The sequence below is a fragment of the Terrapene carolina genome, unplaced genomic scaffold, assembly GCF_002925995.2.
Source record: "Terrapene carolina triunguis isolate 2854851 unplaced genomic scaffold, T_m_triunguis-2.0 Scaffold111, whole genome shotgun sequence".
Lineage (NCBI taxonomy): Eukaryota > Metazoa > Chordata > Testudines > Emydidae > Terrapene > Terrapene triunguis.
The window spans coordinates 9169429-9192420 of NW_020664462.1; the positions used below are offsets into that span (position 1 = coordinate 9169429).

General features: G+C 47.2%; 1 protein-coding gene across 1 annotated transcript in view; it reads left to right on the top strand.

Annotated features, from left to right (window-relative positions):
* VILL (villin like) overlaps positions 1 to 22765 on the top strand; it is a 51659-nt gene extending 28894 nt beyond the window's left edge. The window contains exons 7-20 of the mRNA XM_024216091.3: positions 1627 to 1826; positions 1945 to 2023; positions 4000 to 4098; positions 4982 to 5135; positions 6888 to 6988; positions 7502 to 7639; positions 9204 to 9362; positions 10994 to 11173; positions 11621 to 11766; positions 12525 to 12669; positions 15274 to 15462; positions 16864 to 16932; positions 19971 to 20231; positions 21894 to 22765. Coding sequence (XP_024071859.2) covers positions 1627 to 1826; positions 1945 to 2023; positions 4000 to 4098; positions 4982 to 5135; positions 6888 to 6988; positions 7502 to 7639; positions 9204 to 9362; positions 10994 to 11173; positions 11621 to 11766; positions 12525 to 12669; positions 15274 to 15462; positions 16864 to 16932; positions 19971 to 20231; positions 21894 to 22007 — 2034 coding nt within the window. The 3' untranslated portion in view covers positions 22008 to 22765. The remainder of the gene's footprint in view (positions 1 to 1626; positions 1827 to 1944; positions 2024 to 3999; positions 4099 to 4981; positions 5136 to 6887; positions 6989 to 7501; positions 7640 to 9203; positions 9363 to 10993; positions 11174 to 11620; positions 11767 to 12524; positions 12670 to 15273; positions 15463 to 16863; positions 16933 to 19970; positions 20232 to 21893) is intronic.
* The last annotated feature ends 227 nt before the right edge of the window (positions 22766 to 22992 follow it).

A 22992-nucleotide genomic window follows, 5' to 3' on the forward strand; every position in this document is an offset into this window, starting at 1 on the left:
CTGCTACAGGAGAGGAAGAATCGTGTTGCTGTTATGGCATGGGACAGTTTCAGGGGATGTAGGTTCAGTTCCTGGCTCTGCTGCAGATTCTCTGTGTGGCCTTGAGCAAATCACTTAGCCTCTCTAGACATCATTTAGGTCTATGTGACCTAGTGCTTAAAAAGTCAGGAACTTTATGTACACTAGAGATCTCAGGGGTGAGGAAATTTGTTTTAAAAGAAGGTAGTGTGGACTAGTGCAAAGTGACAGAAGAAAAAGTAGCAGAAGAAAAGCAGAAGTAGAAATAAGAATACCAAGCTCTTATGTATCAGCTTTTCTCCATAGATCTCAAAATATTTTACAAAGGTATCATTATCGCCATTTTACAGATGGGGAAACTGAGGCACAGAGGGGTGCTGTGACATGGCCATGATCATCCTGCAGGACCATGGCAGTGTTAGGGAGGACTAGATTCTATTCCTGAGTTCCTGTCCAGCGTCCTGTCCCACTGGACCACACACTGCCTCTCTGTGGTTGTCAGGGCCAATGCAATGGAAGGCCATCAAAAACCAGGAGGCAATTATGAACCAGGTTCTGGGGGCATAGGGGAGATGCCTGAGGTTGTGGGTGAACTCATGTCATCCCTTTATATGTATGAAAAGGCAGGCGGCATCTTTCTGCATGTTGTGGCACCCGGAGAGCTGGGCCTTGGGGTAGGGTTACCATATTTGAACATTCAAAAAAGAGGACACTCCACGGGGGCCCCTGGCCCCGCCCTAACTCCACCCCTTCCCCGCCCCCATTCCAACCCCTTCCCCAAATCCCCGCTCCGGCCCTGCCTCCTCCCCCAAGCGCGCCGCGTTCCCCCTCCTCCCCCCCAGCCACGCGAAACAGCTGTTTTGCGGCGCATGCGCTGGGAGCTAGGGGGGAAAAAGCAGGCGCTCTCTCGAATGATCAACTCTTCTTTGGGGAAAAATAATAATGGCAAAATCCTGGATGTTTAGATATTTAAAAATTCCTCCCAGATGGCAATTTAAGAACCAAAAAGCCGGACATGTCCGGGAAAATACAGACGTATGATAACCCTACCTTGGGGACACCATGGAGAAGGTAGCAGCATGGTCAGGGTAAGGCGAGCAGCTGATGCTTTCAGCAGAGGTGGAGAGGAGACAGGTTCCCCAAGGAGCAATGGGGCAGAAGGGGCTGCAGGGCAGATTTCCAGGCATGAGAAACGTGGTAGCAGGAGGAGGGTTTGCAGTGAGAGATGATGTCCAGATTTCCTTCGACGCTAGAATTCCAAGGCTGCTTGAAAACGTTCTGTCTAAACTGTTTTTCAATGGAAAATTGGGTTTTCAGCTCAATAGCTTTTTTCACCAAAAAATGTCTTTCTACAGAGAATGTAAAGATTTGGTTAAAAACCGAAACGTTTCCATTTGGAAACGCTGCCGTGGTGCATCATGGGAGCTATAGTTTGAGTGCCTCGTGCCCCCATTCTCCTTTGTGGTTGCCCAGCCAGACTGCATTGACCAAGATAATAAATTGGACTGAAATGTCCTGTGTGAGCATTGAAAGTCAGTCCTGACCCGGCACCTACAGAGGTGAAAGGCGAGTTCTTTCATTGGCTAAATCAGGACCTATCTCTTACAGGGACTGGCTCTGGCTCGTAGCATCAGGGATGATGAGAGAGGCGGCCGTGCCCAGATTGGCATCATTGACAATGAGAAGGACTCGCCAGACCTCATGCAGATCATGAAAACAGTGCTCGGGGAGAGACGTGGGGCGCTCAGGGCCGCCACGCCCGATGAGAAAGCCGATGAGCTGCAGAAAGCAAACGTCCGGCTCTACCAGTAAGTCTGGGCTAGGCCTCCAAACCCAAGCCCTGGGAATGAGTGTGTGTCCCCCAAGAGGAGAGTCCCTTCTCCCCCAGCCCTCTGTGAATCTTTCTCTGCCCATTGTCTCCTCTAGTGTCTACGAAAAGGACGACAACTTGGTGGTGCAGGAGATAGCCACTCGGCCCCTCACACAAGATCTCCTCCAGCACGAGGTAAGGTGCGGGGAAATAAGGGGGGGATGCTAAGGTTGTAAGCTCTTTGTGATGAGAACTGTCACTTCTTGTCCCCTGCCTGCACAGCACCTGCATAGTGGTACCTGGGTCCTTGCCTGAAGCCTGTAAGTGAAATGATCAAACAAATAATAACGAAGGCGGAGTATGGCAGTGAGGTGCCTAACTACCTTGGAGGCTCTTGGGCCTTAGAGACCTTCCATATCTCAAACTATCAGGTGCCTTTTTAAAGGGAACCACCGGCTGTCTGAGGTCTGCTTTTGGTGGTTGATGGGTGAAGGTGGATTGAAGCCGCTATGAGAGATGGTGACCTGCCCGCCCTCACTGCCCATGGACATGTGACCTTGGCAGTCACTAAAGGAACAGTCAAGTGTCTCAAGGCACTGTCAGAACAGAGATGGTTAATAGCTCATGTTCGTATACATGAGGGAGGATCTGGCTAAAATATGATAGTGAATTTGTCCCCACTAATTTCTTCAAACAAACCAGCCCGCAAGATCGGGGGGTTACCATGAGGGAAACCAATATGTCTGTCAGCTGCCACCAACCCCTCTGACTAACCAGGGTTCTCGCCTCCCTCCCTCCATTTCTTGCAGTAGAAGCGTAAGGTGTTATCGAGGGTGGATTAGTGTACATGTCACCTCTGAGTAGAAATGATAAATAGTGCTTAATTTGTAATGAAAGAGGTGCCGGGGCTCAAGCAATTTTTTTACTTTCATAACTGATGCAGCAAGCCCAGAGGTGCTGGGGCTATGAACTGCCAGGCCTAGAGGTGCTGGGGCTATGAACTGCCAGGCCTAGAGGTGCTGGGGCTATGAACTGCCAACCCCAGAGGTGCTGGGGCTACGAACTGCCAGGCCTAGAGGTGCTGGGGCTATGAACTGCCAGGCCCAGAGGTGCCGGGGCTATGAACTGCCAGGCCCAGAGGTGCCGGGGCTATGAACTGCCAGGCCCAGAGGTGCCAGGGCTCAGCCCTGACCAGCCCTGGCACAAATTAAGCACTGATGAAAAGGTTCTGCGTTCTTCTGGGTTCTTTCTCTTTTCCTTCAGAAACAAGCAGCTCAGTTCTCCGTCACTGTTACCTGGTAGGGTGCCAGGATGCAGTTAAACTGTCAGGGATTTGAGGCAGAGTCACATGGCCTAGTTCTGATCTGGCATCAGGGCCAGCTCCAGCTTTTTTGCCGCCCCAAGCGGCGAAGAAGAAAAAAAAGATAAAGCCGAGATCGGCGGCACTTTGGCAGCAGCTCTACAGCGCCGCTTCATTCTTCGGCGGCAATTCGGCGGGAAGGACCGGCTGCCGAGAGGGAGTGAAGGACCCGCTGCTGAATTGCCGCCGAAGACCCTGACGTGCCGCCCCAAGCACCTGCTTCCTGCGCCGGTGCCTGGAGCCGGCCCTGTCTGGCACAGCCTGGTTCTGATGGTGCACTGCTTTTACACCAGTGTACTCCTCTGGCTTCAGGGAAGTCACTCCAGACCTACACTGGTGCAAGACAGGTCCAAGTCAGGCATGGCTTCGTACTCCTCTAGCTCCCAGCAGGCACTCTACAAATCAATACCACTCATTAATCTAGCACAGTGGGCTGAAGGTTGAACTTTCAGGGCCTGCATTTCTAGTCTCTCTCACCCCACGCTTTTGGGGACTGACGGGTTGGTTGCTGCTGTGTGCCAAGGACTCATTGCTGGGTTTGGAACAAGTGTCAGATACTCCAGGGATCAATTTGAGCTGGGTCCAGTGCAGAAAACATTGCACCCATTTTCCAGGAATAGTGCAGCTGCCTATACTAGCTCTTACGCTGCTGCTAGCAACCGTGCACCTGAACCACTGCTGGAAAAGGGGCACAACATTTTCTAGTCTAGACACTTTGGTGACACTTTAGTGCAGGTGACACTTTGGATAAGGGGAGAAACCTGGCCCCAGCAGAATTTTTGATCTATCTATTTCCTTTGCTTCACTTCAGGACTGTCACATTTTAGACCAAGGTGGTTTTAAGATCTATGTTTGGAGAGGAAAAGACTCCAGCAAGGAGGAAAAGAGAGCAGCTTTCAGCCGCGCTGTGGTGAGTCCTGTATTTAAAACAATCTGCTAGGGGAAGTAGCTAAGAACTATCCTGGACGTTGCTGATCATTACAATGGAGCATTGATTGATGGGAGCTGGCCTGTTTTCTCGCATATTGACTGAAGACAATATAGTAATAATGGACTTCAACCAACATTGTCATGCTTGGATGAATTAAATGGGAGCTGAAGCCACTTATTTATGTGCCGAAGAGTCTTTCCACTGACTTCAGTGGGTTTTAGAATAGGCCTTAAATGGGAATTTGTAGTTGACATTTTCAAAGTAGCCTACGGGGTTTAGGGCTTTGTCTTCACTGGGGAAGACTGTGTATTCATGAGTTCGCTGATTTGAAGTGAAATCCTACCGAAGACAAGGCAGTTTGTAGTTTTCACACAAGTTAGTACATGAGGAACTGCAGCACAGAGAGGCTAAGTGACTCACCCAGGGTCACACAGGAAATCCGTAGTAGGGCAAAGAATTGAACCTGGGTCTACCAAGCCCCAGGCTGACACCCAAACCACTGGATCATTCTTCCTCTCAACTCCTGGGGGCTCATCAGGAGCTCTATATATCTATGAAGCAGGGAGAAAGGGGGGCCATTCCTAACCAGACATGGGCCCATGCTGCCCTGGTCAGTCCTGGATATTGTATATCTCAGAGTTTGTGGGTGTCTAGATCTGGATTTTTGGTGCAGCCTTGTATTATAAAGGCCAGTTACAAAATTTAGGTCTAGCTCAGGGATTCACATTCCAAACCTCTTAAGGGTTTTGGGGGTATTTGGATCAGCGAGGTTGGTGTAGGTCCAGGCAACATTCAGTTCAGTTGTACTTCTGTACAGAGATTGGTATGAGCTAAGTGAAGTCCTTTTGGAATCCCCCCACAGGGTTTTATCCAAGCCAAGGGTTATTCTGCTACCACCAACGTGGAAGTGGTGAATGACGGCGCAGAGTCGGCAATGTTTAAACAGCTCTTCAAGAGGTGGACAGAAAAGGAGGAAACTCAAGGGCTTGGCAAAGTCTACACAACTAGCAAGATTGGTGAGATCATCAAGAATGATGCTGATAAATTGGAGAGGGTTCAGAGAAGAGCCATAAGAATAATTAAAGGATTAGACAACATGCCTTATAGCTATAGACTCCCGGAGCTCAATCTATTTAGCTTAACAAAGAGAAGGTTAAGGGATGACTTTATTACAGCCAATAAGTACCTCCATGGGGAACAAATACTTGATAATGAGCTCATCAATCTAGCAGAGAAAGGTCTACCATGATCCAACGGCTGGAAGTTGTAGCTAGAGAAATTCAGACTGGAAATAAGGCGTAAGTTTTTAACAGTGAGGGTAATTAACCATTGGAATAATTTACGTAGGGTCATGGTGGCTTCTCCATCACTGATCATTTTAGAATCAAGTTTGGATGTTTTTGAAAGAGATGCTCTGGGAATTATTTGGGGGAAGGTCTCTGGCCTGCGTTATAGAGGAGGCCAGACCAGATGATCACAATGGTCCCTTCTGGCCTTGGAATCTGTGAATCCTCCAAGCCAGCAGTAGCTGACATTTAGCATGCTTTATTGTCATTGATTTTGAGTTCTGTCTGCTTTCCTTATGAAAAATGATGCCCAAAGAATATCTTTTACATTGATTGTTTCAAACCTTCAGTACCTTTAAAGCCTGATTGCCCATTCTTCCATAACCACGTATCTTCCATCTTCTTTGGTAAAATAGACAGGATTCAGCAATTTAGCAATAACAAAAATTGCTGATACTGTACGCTTACATAATAAAATAGCGAAACCGTCAGCTATGTCAAATGTAAACTGTGGCAATCAAGAAATCAGTTAGGAAACGAATCACAAATATTTACAAAAAAAAAACCTTTTAACTTCAGAAATCAGTAACTATGAATCTAATAAGCAGATTTTAGATGAAAATCTGCTTTCATTTATACTGGCATAAATCTGACTCCATTGAAGTTAATGGGCTTGTTTTGGATTTACACTAGTATAAGCGTGAGCAGAATTTGGCTCACTGGCTTTTGTTGAGGTGAATGTTACGGTGTATTGTTCCAAAAGGGAAAATGTTGAGCTGAGGGACAACAGACCTGGATGTTGACAGAAACGTGAAGTGAATATGCGTAGTTACATAGATATTGGATGTCTTCATCATTGTCCGTCTCCCCTCTGCCCCCCCCCCCGTCATTACCTCCAGAAATTTAACCATTTTTCCTTTTGAAAATAACATTTAAAAGGAGGAAATTATCATGAATTGTTTGTTTGGGAGGTGAATATAGGGTGACCAGATGTCCCAATTTTATAGGTACAGTCCCGATATTTGGGACTTTAACTTGTATAGGTGCCTATTACCCCCCCCCCCCCCGCCGCCCTATTTTTCACAATTGCTGTCTGGTCACTCTACTCTATACTTTGAATGGAACTCATTGGAGCCAATCAGGGTGTACTTTTTGAATATACAATGTGATTGAGTAATTCTATTATTATTGGCCTCTTAGGAGGTCAACAATAGAACACCCAAGCTCCATTAACAATAGACGTGTACTTTGAATCATAGAACCATAGGTTTAGAAGGGACCACAAAGGTCATCTAGTCTAACCCCTGTCAACATGCAGGATTTGTTGTGTCTACTTACTCATGATATGATGGTTTTCAGATCATTACAAGCCAGGATTTTTCTCATGTATGTTATAATTGTGTGTAAATGTGGGGCACTTGACAGTACTTAAACTATATGTTCATACGGTTTGGTTAACATGTATTCTGCATATGTGTACAGCCAAGGTGGAGCAAGTGAAATTTGATGTCTCTCAGTTACATGCCAGACCAGAGCTAGCTGCAGAACAGAGAATGGCAGATGATGCCTCCGGGAAAGTTGAGGTGAGCAATCCCTTTCCAAATCACTTTTCTCTTACGTGGGTTGCCGTCCTTGGCATATTTCCAAGCCTCTGCCATTTTTACATAGAACTGCTGTGCAGATCTGCCCTAAGGCAGTGTGGCTGCAGCTAGAACGAACTCCCAGAATGCTGTGACTATTCAGAAGAGCTATTATAAATCCCCTCTCCCCCAGATATTCTTTGGGGGGAGGAGGGACATCTTACCCTATGGTCTTTTGATCAGTGATGCAAAGGAGTCAGCAGGTTTGTTCGTCTAGCTCAGGTAAGGCACTGCGCGTTGTTAGCAGCCGAGAACGTGCTGATAGAATGGGCTGAGGGAAATCAGTGGACTCACGCAGCCAAAACTGGAGTAACACAGCGGTGAAGTGGGCATTTGATATAGAGCCTACAGGCCTGAACTTCAGTGGGCCCCTGAAGAAGTGGCTTGGGTATATTTACACACACTCACATTTGCACATGCAAAATCCACCTTTCTGACCAGGCGGTTTCTATGCAGGTGTGGAGGATTGAGGATCTACACATGCAACCAGTGGATCCCAGGACTTACGGGCAGTTCTACGGAGGAGATTGTTACCTGGTCCTCTATACGTACCTGACCTCGGGCAGAACTCATTACATTATCTATATGTGGCAAGTAAGTAAAAGGCAAGCAGGGAAGGGCTGGATATAATTGATAGAAGCTCAGAACCGAAGAAAATACAAAAATAACCCAACCCCCAAACGCTCACTCGCTCTTTGGAAAGCTCAGCATCTTTGGCTCTGTCCTGCTCTTTTGAACCCCAGTTGAGCCAGTGGTGGGACCGTCTGCATCCTTCCACATGGAGGACTAGCATGTTTCACTGAAGCAGGGCCGGCTCCAGGCACCAGCCGAGCAAGCTGGTGCTTGGGGCGGCAGATTGTTCGAGGCGGCATTCCGCCCAATCCTAGGGCGGCACGGCCGCTTTTTTTTTGTTGTTGTTCCGCTCTGGCTGCCCTGTAGGGGGCGGCGGCGCAGAGGACGGGAGCACCCTGCAGCAAGCCCGGCAGGGCAGCCCGCGTCCTTCCCTCCCCGCCGACCGGAGTGGAGCCCTCGCGGCAGATGGCGTGGCAGGAGGGGCTGCATGGCAGCGCCCCGCTGTAGCCCTGGCCGCCCCCCATCTCTCTCTCTCCCGCCCGCTCCTTCCCCCTCCTCCCCCCACTAGCCGGTCCCCCTGCACCCGCGCTCCGGCGCACAGATCACTGTTTTTTTGTTTGTTTGTTTGTTTTTTGCTTGGGGCGGCCCAAAAGCCAGAGCCGGCCCTGCACTGAAGGGTATGATCGAATCAGGCTGCGAGTGGCAGCACTGGCTTCTACTGCAGTTCCTCAGAATGCGAGCCCAGCCGAGGCTGTCTGAAAGGAAGCCATAAACACACTGCTGCCCTGAGACAATCAGAGGCTGCTGAAAAGCATGGTAGAGCTTGGAAAGGGGAGGTGCACGCTACCCTTTGGAGGTATAGCATTCGCCACCATGCTGTCCATAAGGAAATGTTCTGTACTGTCCCAGGCCTGAGAGGACTACAGATGTTTTCCTCTGGCAGATGGGGCAGAGGGTTTCACTTGAATGACCTGCATTTTGTCAAAGCAACAGCAAGGATTGGCCCAAAAGAATTACCATTCCCCAACGCGCGCACACTTTTCATAAATCTGGCAGACCTGGCGGACCTCGCACCTTGTGTAACCCTTTGCTTGTGCGCCAAGTGAATGCGGAGCGTGTGGCCGGCTGCCGCACTCCACCCCAGAGATGGCTGCAGGCACCCTCGCTTTGCAGAGGGGTACATGACGATACAAGATGCAAGGAAGCGGAGACTCAGGCCTGTGGTTTTTCTCCACTGCCATAACCCGCAGTGGCAGTGTTGCTGACTCTCATGATTTGATAGCGAATCTTGCAATACTTCATGATGTTCTTCGCAGCCCCAGGGCGTGAGTCACGGGAACGGGAATCTCGGCTTTCGCTTTTTTAAAAAATATTTTCTATCCCTCATGAAAACATGAACCCTAAAGGCTCCAAGACCAAAAGCCAAATCAAAAGAATCCCACATGGATTCTTTTTAAAATCTCATGTCTTGTTGGGGTCCTGCCTCATTATGTTTGAGTGCCTGGGGCTGTCTGTAACCATGAAACATTCCGTGCGCTTAGCATCTCCTGACCGGCGATACCAGGTATCTCTCCTTCGATCCTAGGGCCGCCATGCGTCCGTGGATGAAATCACTGCCTGCGCATTCAACGCCGTGGAGCTGGACAAAAAGTACGGGAACGAGCCGGTGCAGGTTCGAGTGACGATGGGCAGGGAGCCTCAGCACTTCCTTGCCATCTTTAAGGGCAGCCTGATTATTTATGAGGTAATAACGACTTTGACTCCAGAACGCTGATGCCCCTAGGTGGGTGGTCGGTGATGAGGGTCACACCTGGGACCTCTGGATCTTAGTGCACGAGCCCCTGCTGCCTGAGCTGAAAGACACCCCTCTGTTAGCCAAACCTGCAACCAGCTGATCAATTTCTAACTGGCCTAGCCGTCACTAAGAGAGGGACCGAGCACCACGCCGCGTAGGCAGAGCTTACACCAGGAAGGAAGAGGAACTGTTTAGGATGGTAGGTGGGGGCATTCCCAGGAGGAATGGGACTGTTTAGACTGAAATAGCCTGACAGGTCTCTTGGAAGACTATGACACAGCCCAAACAGAAGTGCTGGAAACCCATACTTCTGTCGTAGGAACTTATTCAGCCCCTGTTGAGATAATATCTGAGCCCTGCTCAGTTGTTAATGGATTTAACCTCTCAACCTCCCTGTGAGGAGGAGGGCAGGGCTATTATCTTCATTTTGCAGAGGGGCAACTGAGGCACAGAGAGGCTAAGTGACTTGCCCAAGGTCACACGCAGGAAGTCTGTGACAGCACAGGGAACTGAAAAACCGCTGGGCATGCTTCCCCTCTCCACCTGGCACGTTTCAAACGAGGCTGAGCAAAGCACTAGTAAATATCTCATAGGGAACGGGGCTAGACTGGACTAGATTAAGCCCTCAGATCTCTAGATTCTAATTATTTTGTACAGTGTCGTGCATTCAAATTCTATCCCCGGAGGCTTTGCGGAATTAAACACAAGTCGTATTGCGGTAAATCACAGCAACTGTTCGTAGGCTGTCCGACAGCATCTTCCAGTATCCAGCCTCAAAGTCCCCTGCCAGCCTTGTCCCTGCCACGTGACTGTGAAGTGTTAGCCTGTTTCATAGGTTCTCGAGTTACAGCTAAGCCTGCTTGGGGCTCCTGGGCCCTGTGTCACGAGTGACAGACAAAATGGAGACACGGGGAGAGCCTGAGGTTGCTCAGTGCTGGCCTAAAGCTTGGCTTTGCTGGAAGCAGAGTTAGGCCAACACTGAGCATTGCTCATTAGCCGGCTTGCCCCTGGTTACACAGCAATTCTGTGTCGTGGCTCAGTGGTTCTCAACTAGGGGTACGGAGAGATCTTCCAGGGGCTACATCAACTCATCTAGAGATTTGCCTAGTTTTACAACAGGCTATGGCCAATAGCACAGGGCCAGGGAAAGCAAGAGGGAGGGGGCAAGGGAAAGATGAGCAGCTTCACTTTGAAAAAAGCGCCTGCACTGACCTATAGCACAGAGCACCGTGCTTGGGGCACTGCCTTCTGCACAAGGTGCTTAGTCAGGGAAACAGCTTCTTCCCGCTCTGCAAGGCAGGCTGGAGACTCCCTCCTCGGCCTTCCCCATTCCTGCCCCATGCCCACAGCAGGCATGTAGCATGCTGGCTGTCTTCCTGGTGGGAGATTTGGGGCCTGGGCCAAAGACTGCTGAAGGAGCAGAGAGGCTCCCAGGGAGTCCAGTGGGCTTTGGATCGGACCCTTGATCCCTCCATTCTGGCAGCTTTTAAGGGCAAGACACCCGAGTCTGCTCTTCTCACCAGAGGCTTCTTGGGCTTTCGCACCCACCACACCTCATGACACGATCTGGATTTTTGTAGGGAGGCACGAGTCGCGCCCAGAATAACGAGCCCGAGCCCGTGGTCCGTCTCTTCCAAGTGAGAGGTACTGATGAGATCAACACCAAAACCATCGAGGTGCCAGCCCGGGCCTCCTCCCTCAACTCCAACGACGTCTTCCTGCTCACGACCAACCAGGTCTGCTACCTGTGGTGTGGGAAGGTAAGCGAGCGGATGAAAGGAGCAGCACAATGTTTATACAAGGCCCAATTCCGCCACCCTCACTCCTGTCGACTGGTACCTCGTTACGCGAGCAGTCCCATCAGTTTCAATGGGTCCACTGGGAGAATCGGTCCCTAGGGCCCAGATCCTCAAAGGTACTGAGAAATTGATGGGAGTTAGGTGCCTAAATGCCTTTGAGGGTCTGGGCCTAGATGACTGCAAACGACAGTCATAACAACGACTGACATCTCTGCCGCGTGCAAGAGGAAAGAATCTCTCCCTGCAGAATTAACACATCCCCTTATTGGCCCAGCCACTGGAGGGGGGAAATAATCCCAAACATTTGGGCAGCTCTAGTTCTCTCCAGAAGAGGGAAGTGATGTACAGACCATCAGCTCACAGATCTATTCTGCCAGGCCCCTCCTGAACCCCTCTAATCTTGTGCAGGGTTGCAGCGGGGATGAGAGAGAGATGGCGAAGATAGTGGCCAACATCGTCTCCAAACGGGACAAGCAGACCGTTCTGGAGGGGCAAGAGCCGGTGGAGTTCTGGGCAGCACTGGGAGGAAAAGCCCCCTATGCCAGTGACAAGAGGTAATTCTTTAAGGGCTGCCGTGGGCTTGCACGGCTGTAACTAAGCAGAGAGTCAGGTCTTTGCAGGAAGACGGGGTAAGGATTTCCAAACTCGGCCCCCTCACTAGAATGGGCCAACACGGAATCCCAGATCAGAGCATCCCCAAGCTCTGGATGTGACCCAATGCCCAGTGAAGTCCATGCAAAGACTTCCATTCACCCCAATGGGCACTGGGTCTGGCCCTTCTCGGGGAACGGGGGTTGAAATCCTGTTCTGAACTGGTCTGAGGCTTGGGTTCCTCTGTCGGAGCTGAGAAGAAGGGCTGTGTGAATGCTCCGATCGGTTTGACTGTTACAAACGTTTGCCTGGGACGTAGGAAGTTTCAGGAAGCTAAACCTGTTTGGAGCAAACTTAACCTCTCCATTCCACCTAAGCTGAGTCTGGGCAAGGTAACAGGTCTCTGCGGGAGCTATTTAAAACCTGGTGGGTTCATGTGGCTTCAACTTGAAAGCAGGCACATCTTGGTGGTTCGGGTGGAATTTTGCTTTGACTTTTGGTGGGGGTGAAAGGGGTTCTGAACCCTTGGGATCAACTCCCAAAAAGATTCCAGCAACTCCTTCCCCCCCCCCCCCCCCCACCTGCCAGCTTTCATCACAGCTGATGGGTGTTGCCATGTACAAGTTTGACCCCTAGTGGCCACAACTAGTGTCTGCAATGCATGTTGGACTCAAACATGGGAAAAGATTTCACATTTCCTGATTCTTCTCGTCCTGCCAAGATTCCAAGAGCCAACTGTCCGATACCAGCCCCGCCTGTTTGAGTGCTCCAACCAGACAGGGCGGTTTATCATGACGGAAGTGGTGGGCTTCTGCCAGGATGACTTGGATGAAGATGATGTCATGTTACTAGACACTTGGGAAGAGGTCAGTGGAATTCCCTCCTCTCCCCCCCCGTAATGGGAGCTGTGCACTTTTGTTGGCTTGACTTATTTTAATACAGTATTCAGCATGAAATTCAGAACAGCATCTTCCATCCAGGATCTCAAAGTGCTTTGCTAATATTTACACAACACCCCAGTAATGTAGGCCAGCGTAATTAATAATACCTAGCACTTTTGCAACACTTTCCAGCCAACATATCAAAGCGCTTTACAAAGGAGCTCAGTCTCATTAGAAGATCGGGTGGGGAAACTGATGCACTGAGAGGCAAAGTGACTTGCCCAAAGTCAGCCAGCAGGCTGGGAATACAACCCAGGTCTCCTGAGTCCCAGGGCAGTGCTCTAGCCACTAGGCCACACTGCCCTGAAGAGAAATTACAGTGTTAGACCCATTCGGCGGATAAGAAACAGGCACCACACCTGGGATTTTCAAAGGGGCCTCAGGGAGCTCAGCTCCCAAATTCTTTGAGATCAGTGGCAAAGCCCATACTAAAATCCAGTAGATTTTAAGGCCAGGCGGGTCCACTAGACCCTCTGGACTGACCTCTCACTCTAAGCAGTACGTGTCGGCTCCACTGAGCTCAGGCTCTGGCGGTTTGGTGAGATGTTGCTCTTGCAGCTTCCTAGGTGCCCTGCCAGGAGGGAGGGAATTATGTTGCAATTCTGAGAATCCTCTGCCTACTGTGGGATTGCAGTGAGCCTATACAAGCAGCTATTCACAGCGGGGCTGGGTGACGGTTCTGGTGCCCCATAGGCAAAGCTTTGCCAACACATGTATAGGGACATGTTCTCTTTGTCACACTGCTAATCAGTTAGTGTTACTGATGCGCTCGCCCCACCCCCAAATCCTCTTCCATGTGCTACAGTCAGTGATCAAAGCCCGCCCCAAATTTTAGGGGACAGAAGCGAGTAGAGTTGGACTGAAAACTCAGCACTCAGCTCTGACTCCAGATTAGGTTTGAGTTCTAGGCCAGACCAGCGCTAGGATTTGGGTTTGACTGCATTGGACGTTAGCGGATGTCTCCACTACTGCTGGGACGGGAGCAGGTAGACTCAAGTAGACATCAACAAGCTTGCAAGGGGAGCAGTGGGGGCAAAACACCTAACTGGCTTCAAGACTGAGCTTGGTAAGTTTATGGAGGAGATGGTATGATGTGAGACTGCCTACAAGGGCATGTAGCCGATCTCTGACTGCTGGCCGCAAATATCTCCAACAGCCAGTGATGGGACACTAGATTGGGAGGGCTCTGATTTACTACAGAGAATTCTTTCCCTGGTGGCTGGCTGGTGGGTCTTGCCCACATGCTCAGAGTCTAACTGATGGGCATATTTGGGGTTGGGAAGGAATTTTCGGCCGGGTCAGATTGGCAGAGACGCTGGAGGGGTTTTGCCTTCCTCTGCAGCATGGGTCACGGGTCACTTGCAGGTTTAAACTTGTGCAAATGGTGAATTCTCTGTAACCTGAAGCCTTAAGCCAGGATTTGAGGACTTCAGTAACTCAGCCAGAGATTCTGGGTGTATTACAGGCGTGGGGGGTGTGGTTCTGGGGCCTGCCATGTGCAGGAGCTCAGTCTAGATGAGCATGACAGTCCCGTCTGACCTTAAAGCCTATGAGACTCTCACTAATTCTGTACAAGCTAGCGAGAGAAAAACAGCAGTGTGGGCATTGCCGCATGGCCTGTGGTTTGGGCTAGCCACCTGAGCTTGGACCAGGGGCTGCGCGGGCTAGGACGTGAGTGGCTAGCCATTGCTGCATCGTCCATGTTGCTGTTTTTAGTCTACTAGCTCAAGAGGACCTAGGGCGAGTCTGTCAACCCAGGCTGGGATGCTCACTCTCAGCTGCATTGTAGACATACCCCTGGAGTGCTGCTCGCACGGGCTGTCTGCTGTTTCAGAACCAAGTCGGATGTGGTGTGTAGGAATTAGATAGTATCCTTCTAGTGCAGCCTCCCAGTCTTCTATAGTTGTAGACAACAGAGCCACAGTGTACATAGGTAGCTCGACCTTGTATGTCTGTACATAGTTAATCAATGTAGTCATTTGGAATCCTGTGTGGTTTCCGCATATTCTGACTGCTGTGCAGAGAGCGGGAAAACAGGCCCTGTCTGACTTCGGAGTCAATCCAGAATCAAAGTCACAAGGACAGTTTCAGAACCAGCCATTCCAATCAGAACCTGACATCCTGAAGAGGCTGATTTCTTGGTTCTTGGTTTAGACCCATCTCTAGAGTGACTAACGGCATTTTCTGTGACTGACGAATGAGCCCATTGCATATTTTCTAGCCCTGAGCGGTGCCGTCTGGGAACCCACTTTGCCGCTGAGGCCAGCATTATATGGTACCCGCTTATATGGTGCTACACATGCTTCTCAGGACACCTGCCAGACCATCATTTAATATATAATTTGGTTCCAGGAAATAATTTGACCGGTGCAGCGAACTACCAACAAAGTGGGTTCGTTGTGCTTTGCCCCAGTCATGTACCTTGCTCTGATATCCAATTATCACAATTATCAATAGGGAGGGAGACTAACCATCCAGATCTCCAGTGGTTCTTACCATTCACTTGTCTTCTCCCTTCTCCCACTGTAGATTTTCCTTTGGATTGGCAAAACCTCCAATACATATGAAAGAAATGAGGCTATTTCCTCAGCCAAAGACTATCTGAAGACCCATCCAGCTGGAAGAGATTTAGCAACACCAATAATAATGGTGAAGCAAGGCTATGAACCACTCACCTTCACAGGCTGGTTCAGTGCTTGGGATCCGTATAAGTGGAGCGTAAGTTACTGGGAAATCTGTGTGTCTTGTCTGTCTGAATGAATATATATATATTGCATAGAAGTATCAGTAGGTAGGGGTCTACGTATTCTCTACTGTGTGTAGCATAAAAATTAGTGAGAATGTCATTTGAGGTGCATCACAAATAGAACTAAGTGAAACAGTTGCTTTAATAAATTGCTTTTCAATTAAATGCAAATTTTGGGGGGGGGAAATACATTATATAGTTGAAAATATGAATATTTTAATCAAACCCCCAAATCCTGAAACCCGGATTCCAAACTTGCCTAGCTCTCATTAAAGACAAGCAATTTAGGCCCAACATCTAGATTGTTCAGAGGATTGTCTGTTGTCGTGTTTTTAAGTTTTCATAAAAGCAGATTGTTTCGGTTTTTTAATTAATTGAACACAATCTTGCTGAAACACTGCCCTCCAATGCTGTGAAGCCAGACTCCAACCACCTGATGGCGATAGAGTGCACATGAATGGAGTAGAAATAGCAAGTGAAATTGAGTAGTGTTGAAGAGATATTGGTAAGTGAAATGGGGAAAAACTACAAATAGCTTCAGCTAAACCCGAGCATTCAAAATCATGAGATTGGCTTAAAAATCATAAGATTGTAAAAAGTAATAAATCTTGGGTTCTTTTTATTTGCCTTCTGGTGGTGTTGGAGTCTTTAGGAATCATATATTTTCAAGCTTTTCCTGGCAACCGCAAAGGCTAAAAACTTTGTTTTTTAAATGACAGCTGAGATTCTCACATAATCCCATGACTCCAGGAGCTGGGGCTTTAAGGAAAACACCAGATGCCATGAGAGTTGGCATCCCTATGGCTTTCAGGGCCATGTGGTTCCCCTACACTGGTTATTCCTGTCCAGGGGATGGGGAATTGCTGCAATTCTGCACTGAGGGGGATTACTACAAATTCTCTCTTCAATGGGGATGGGATTTGCCCACCCTTGCAAAAGGGGCAGGTGATTAGGATCCCAAAACTAGCAGGTCCCAGGGGACCCCCCAGAGGCAGTGCAAGGACCTGTGCCACTGTGTTTGTTCCCAGATCCCACCCATCCCCTGACAGATAGTCAGGAGATAAATGGAGGCCATAGCAAAGGGTATAAAGTGCATTCTACAGAAGAACCATGCCTTTCCCTCCATCCTATGGCACCCAGTGATGCAGCCTGAGCTCTTAATTCACTCGGCGACTGATGCAGCTCTCAACGCTGCACGTGGTTCCTGTCTTGCAGCCGCAGTTCCTGGGATTCTGCATCCCAACTCATGTGGTATTGACCTAGATGCTGGTTTGAGGAGCAGGAGTACGTTGTAACTGCCGTTTGAATGTGCTCACTGAAATAACAGTGGCCTTTTTGCTGAGTCTGATTCTTATAACTCTCTTTACCTTTAGGATGGGAAGTCCTACGAGGAGATGAAGAATAGCTTAGGAGATGTGTCTGCTATATCAGAGATCGCAGTGGTGAGTGGACACAGAACTTGTAGCTGGAACAGCTAGATTTTACCTGTGCTACCACGGCTAAAAGCTTGTTTCTATTACCTGAGTAAAAAGGACCAGTTGCTGTTGGTAAACAAAAGAGTCATAGATGCCAAGGCCAGAAGGGACCATTGTGATCATCTAGTCTGACCTCCTGTATAACACAGGCGAGAGACTTTCCCCTCTATTCCTAGAGCAGATCTTTTAGAAAAACATCCCATCTTGATTTTAAAATTGTCAGTGATGGAGAATCCACCACGAGCCTTGGTAAATTATTTCAATGGTTAATTACTCTTACCGTGAAAATTTACACCTTGTTTCCTGTCTGAATTTGTCAAGCGTCAACTTCCAGCCATTGGATCGAGTTAGACCTTTCTCTGCTAGACTGAAGAGCTCATTATTAAACATTTGTTCCCCACGTAGGTAGCTATAGACTGTAATCAAGTCACCCCTTAAACTTCTCTTTGTTAAGCTGAATAGATTGAGCTCTTTGAGTCAGTCACTATAAGACAGGTTTTCTATCCTTTAATCATTCTCACGGCTCTTCTCTGAACCGTGTCCAATTTATCAACATCCTTCTTGAATTGTGGGCCCCAGAACTGGACACAGGATTCCAGAAGCAGTCGCACCAGTGCCAAATACAGAGGTAAAATAACCTCTCTACTCCTACTCAAGGTTCCCTAATTTATATATCCCTGGATCGCAATAGATTCTTTGGCCACAGAGTCACAATGGGAGTTCATGTTCACTTGATTATCCACCATAACCCCTGAATCTTTTTCAGAGTCACTTATAGTCCCCCATCTTATAAGTACAACCTACCGTCTTTGTTCCTAGATGTATACATTTACATTTAACCATATTAAAATGCACACTGTTTGCTTGCACCCAGTTTACCAAGCGATCTGCATTGCTCTGAATCAGTGACTTGTACTCTTTGTTATTTACCGCTCCCCCAATTTTTGTGTCATCTGCAAACATTATTAGTGATAATTTTATGTTTTCTTGCAGGTCATTGATAAAAGTGTTAAATAGCCTAGGGCCAAGAACCGATCCCTGCGAGACCCCACTGGACAAACAACCACTTAATGACAATTCCCCATTTACAGTTACATTTTGAGACCTATCAGTTAGTCAGATTTTAATCCATTTAATGTGTGTCATGTTAATTTCATATCATTCTAGCTTTTAAGCAAAATGTCATGCGGTGCCAACTCAAACACCGTACAGAAGTCTATTATGTCAACGCTATTACCATTATCAACCAAACGTAATCTGATCAAAAAAGATATCCATGTTGATTGGTATTAATTACATTACCCTCCTTTAATTCTTTATTAAGAATTATATGCATCAGCTGCTCCATTATCTTGCCTGAGATTGATATCAGGCTGCATTTTACTCGGGTCATCCCGTTTACCGTTTTCAAACATTGGCTCAGCATTAGCATTCTTCCAATCTTCTTGCAGTTCCCTAGTACTCTAAGACTTATTGAAAATCAGCATTGATGGTTCAGTGAGCTGCTTGGCTAGTTCTTTTTAAATTCTTGGATGCAAGTTATTCAGACCTGCTGATTTTAAAATGTCTAACTGTAGTAGTTTTTGTCTAACATCTTCCAGAGATACTAGCGGAATGGAAAGAGTGTTATCATCATCATATGATGGGAGTATATAATCTTTTTTTCCCCCAAATACAGAACCGAAATATTTTGAACACTTCTGCCTTTTTTGAATTATTAGTGATAATTGTGCCATTTCCATCTTGTAATGGACCTGTATCATTGTCAGGATTCTTTTTGTTCCTAATATATTTTAAAAACTACTATTTGTTGGCCTTAACTCTGCTGGCCATAGATTTCTCCTAGTGTCCCTTTGCTTCCCTTATCAATTTTCTACAGTTTCTAACATGTCATTTATATTCATTACTATCAATTTCCCCTTTCTTCCACTTGTTATATTATTTATTTTATTGGGGTTTTATAATGTTAACCACTGGTTAGAGCAGGAAATGTGAAGCCACAGTGTCTAGGTTATTGTATGTTCTCAAAGTATGACCTGTGTGTCTTTGTGTAACTCTCAGTGAAATAGGTATAATGATCTGCACCTTCTGTACTACACATAGCTCCCATGGGCTTCAACCACAGGTGCACAAAGGCATCTAACGGCATGGCTTGGCCTTCTGGACATCCACTATATAAGTTACATATGCAAAAAAAAAAAAAAAACCCACAATGGGCAGGGATCTTTGGTGGAGCAGTTTGTATTGGCAGTGCAATCTCAGCACTATGCACTGCTATTAATGATGGCAAAGAGATGCCAAGTACCAATGATAAATGTATGGATTCCACAGGGTTGGTCTTGTTCTATATTTGTACAGCACCTGGCACTATGGGGTCCTGGTATGTGACTAGGGCTCCTGGGTGCTACTGCAAAACAAAAAAATTTAGCTGGATTGGTTAGCCGTGATTGGTCACATGGTATTGTTTCCGTCCCCTGATTGGATCAGTGTGACTCTTAGAAGGAGGGCAAGGAGAAGCTACTGGACAGCCAGTTTTGAACCGTGCAGGGAGAGACGACAGTTTGGGGAGAGGAAGTAGATGAGCATGACAATTTAGAAAACTTCTGACCTTTTCCTTTATGGCTCACACGGGCCTTTGCCAAGGCATCATTAGTAAAAAAGTCAGGTTACTGTAAGCAGTATTGACTGGATATTTATAAAGTTTTACAATCACCGTTGCATCTGGGATCCAAGGCCATGATGTAATGTCTGATGATTGATGGGAAGCTGCTATATTGAGTAATATTATGGGCTACAAGTTCTCTCTACAGCTTGAGGGTCCTTAGCAATGGGCCAATAGGTCCTGATTCCCCCCCTTTGATATTTTAACCCAACTTATCGCATACTAAGAAAAGACCCACCTGCCCCTGGCAGGAATAAACATCCCAGGAAATCACAAAGTCATCCACAGATCTATTGCATCTGCCCAGTGTCACTGTACTGACAGACTTTCCTGTACCCCGCAGGATCTTAACAATGCCAATCTGAACAAGAGAAACGCAGACAGTAAACCTGCCAGCCCAGCTGGTTCAAGAATGGAGAGAACTTCACCTGCATATAAACCACACCCCAAAAGCAACGTCAACAGCACTAGCAACTATCAGAATAACAATGCCCCTTCGGTAGTTTCGGCAGTGACCAATGGAAATGGAGCCTATCCCAGAGAGGTGCTGATCAACAAGACAGTGGATGAACTTCCAGAAGGCGTGGATCCTGCTAAAAAAGAGGTAAGGGAATTGTCCAAGCATTGGGTTGATGCAGTTCCAGTTGCACATTGAATTTAGTCAAAATGATTGGCTAAGTGAGACCTGTTGCTCTCTAGGTTTATTAAGCTTTGCTTCAGGCTAAGGGAGTGCACTGGATAACTGAGGGAAGGATAGACAGTAGAATCATACTAAACACAAGGGTGACTGTCTCGTAGCGCTGATTAAAAACTGGACTTTCCGTCTCGTGGGAAATTCTAATATTTCTATACTTGTTTTCATCCCAGATTGGGACAAAAAGGTGAAATATTGAAACTTTCCTCGGAAGAAACGTTTCCAAAACTCATTGATTCCGAAATATGGAAATGTTTCATTTTGACACTTTCCGTTGAAATAAAAGGTTTCTGTACGTCTATCGTCCAGCCAGGGTACAAGGCCCATATAGGACATGGGCACCAGGGACCCAGAACTACAACTCCCAGGAGGCACTATGGCACAGAGATTAAGGTTGACCCCAAATGAAAAGAAGAGTTTTGTTTTTTGTTGACAAAATTAAATGTTTCATTTAGATTTTCCGCAGCAGAAAATTCTGCCAAATTTGATCTTTTCCCGTGGAAAACAGATGGTAATGAAACCCCATTCTCAGTTGGGCAAAGGTTGCATTCAAAATTTTTCTTCTGGCCCTAATGTTTTGCCAGATACCAAAGCCAAAGGCAGATAAATGTGCACCATTCCTGCATGATCCAGGCTCCACGAGGGTTTAATCATCTGGGGACAGCGTGTCTGTTAGCAATTGACAGAGGGCTATCCATCTTCAGCCGAACTTTTAGCAGCACACTGCAAGAACTAACTGTACCTGTTGTGCTAATGTTCACACTGGAGCTGTTCAGGAAAAGAGTGTTTTCTCTCCTGTGATAAACTTCAGTGCAAACAAAAATGCTTGTTTGTTTTCTACAGAGTTTTTTGGATTTCCATTGGAAACCTGACAATCAAACCTTTTTGAAACCTTTGTTTGTTTTCAGCAACTGGGAAATTTCAGCTGGTTGAGCAAAAATTTTTGGTTTTACTGAAAACTTTCACCTGAAAACCTCCCCAAAATGTTGTCCCATAGAAATTTCTATTTTGACAAAATAGCCATTTTCCATTAAAAAACAAAACAAAACAACAACAATAAACTTTAATGGGAGCATTTCAGCCACGGGGGACATTCAGCTCTGTGCAAAAGGCCGGCTTGAGATCTATGCACCAATTAAGTCCTATTTGAGCTGCCAGTCAGGACCTAAGTGGTGCATAGGCCTTGTATGGACTTCTGCAAAAGGGTGAATTTCGCCCACTCTGCATAATGGGTGTTACGGGTTCATTGTGCATAAGGAAGCAGTAACGAAGCCGGAGTGTGTGCACGTTCCAAATTGCTAGTTCCACCTCACGCTTCTCGGCACGTCATAATTCTACTCTATTCAGCCCTTCACATGCCGTTATGCTGTAAACTCAGTGGGGCAAGGAAGTGTGTGCTTGTCACACTTCACTCCTTGTGTGGCGCTGTGTACATCAGTAGCACTTTGGAGGGCACCACAAGGACTATGCACCACTTCAATTTTAGGATTCTGCAGAGGGGTGGAAACTTCATCCTATACAAAAGACACTAACTGAGGGTGACTGTTTCTCTGCTACTGTTTTCCTCTGCAGTACTATCTGTCTGATGCAGACTTCCACGATATCTTTGGGAGATCCAAGGATGAGTTCTACCAGATGCCCAGATGGAAGCAGCAGAACGAGAAGAAACAGCATGGACTGTTTTGAAGCAGAGACTGTCCTGCGCCTGCTGGCTGTGGAATGAAATCATGATCTCTGTAGCCACAGGAGGGGAACACAGATACTTGTCAAAAAAACCTATGCAAAAACCAAAACCAACCCACCCAATCCAGGCCAAACAAAGCTGCAACCTCTAGGGTCAGAGAAGCTTAATTGAACTGCTCTTCCTTCCCCCCTGCAAACAGTGGAAATTAGAGATCCATCTCCTGAAGATTTGACTCCATGCTTTGATATTTTCTTGCCAGTTTTGTACCATTATTGCCAGTAGCTGCAAAGACCTGTCAGTGTAGAATTAGTGCATTGTACACAGCAGGACCGTTGCCACGTTTTCAAAGCCGGTGTTTTCATTGTGGAACATAAATACTGCATGGTAGGTTGTTCGATTGTCACGTTTGAGATGAGGCAGGACCAATACAAAGATGTAGTGGGAACTGGAGTAGCCAAAGTAGAATAGATGAGTGATACTTTCAGATGGACAACTTCCAGCTCCCACAAGTGGCTTTTTCCCAGTAAGGAATAAGGATAATAAATGTTTGAGTAAAATTCATAACCTGACATGGTAAAAATTCATCAGAACCTGGCTCAAAAAAATAACATTTTTAATTTATTAAATGACTTATTTGAAAAGAAAGCAGAAACGTAGAGCCAGGGGCTGCTGTCTATTTCCAAAGTCAGGCCCCAGTTTTTACAATCGGAGCTGTGTGCTGAATCCTTGCTCCGCACAGAGCCCCATTGACACCAGTGGATTCACACGGATATAAGAATCTGCCCATGTGCCTCTGATTGCAGGATCAGAGTCTTAGGGAAACTATTAGGTTTTCACTGGTATAACCAGGAGCAGAAAGTGGTTCTTAGATACTTTTGTCTCCACATGGCCTCTCTCAATCACTCTGTGACCACATTCTGCTCTGGGTACAAAGAGCACATTCCATATCACTTTTTGAATTTTGATTTGGGGCACGTGGGTGATTAC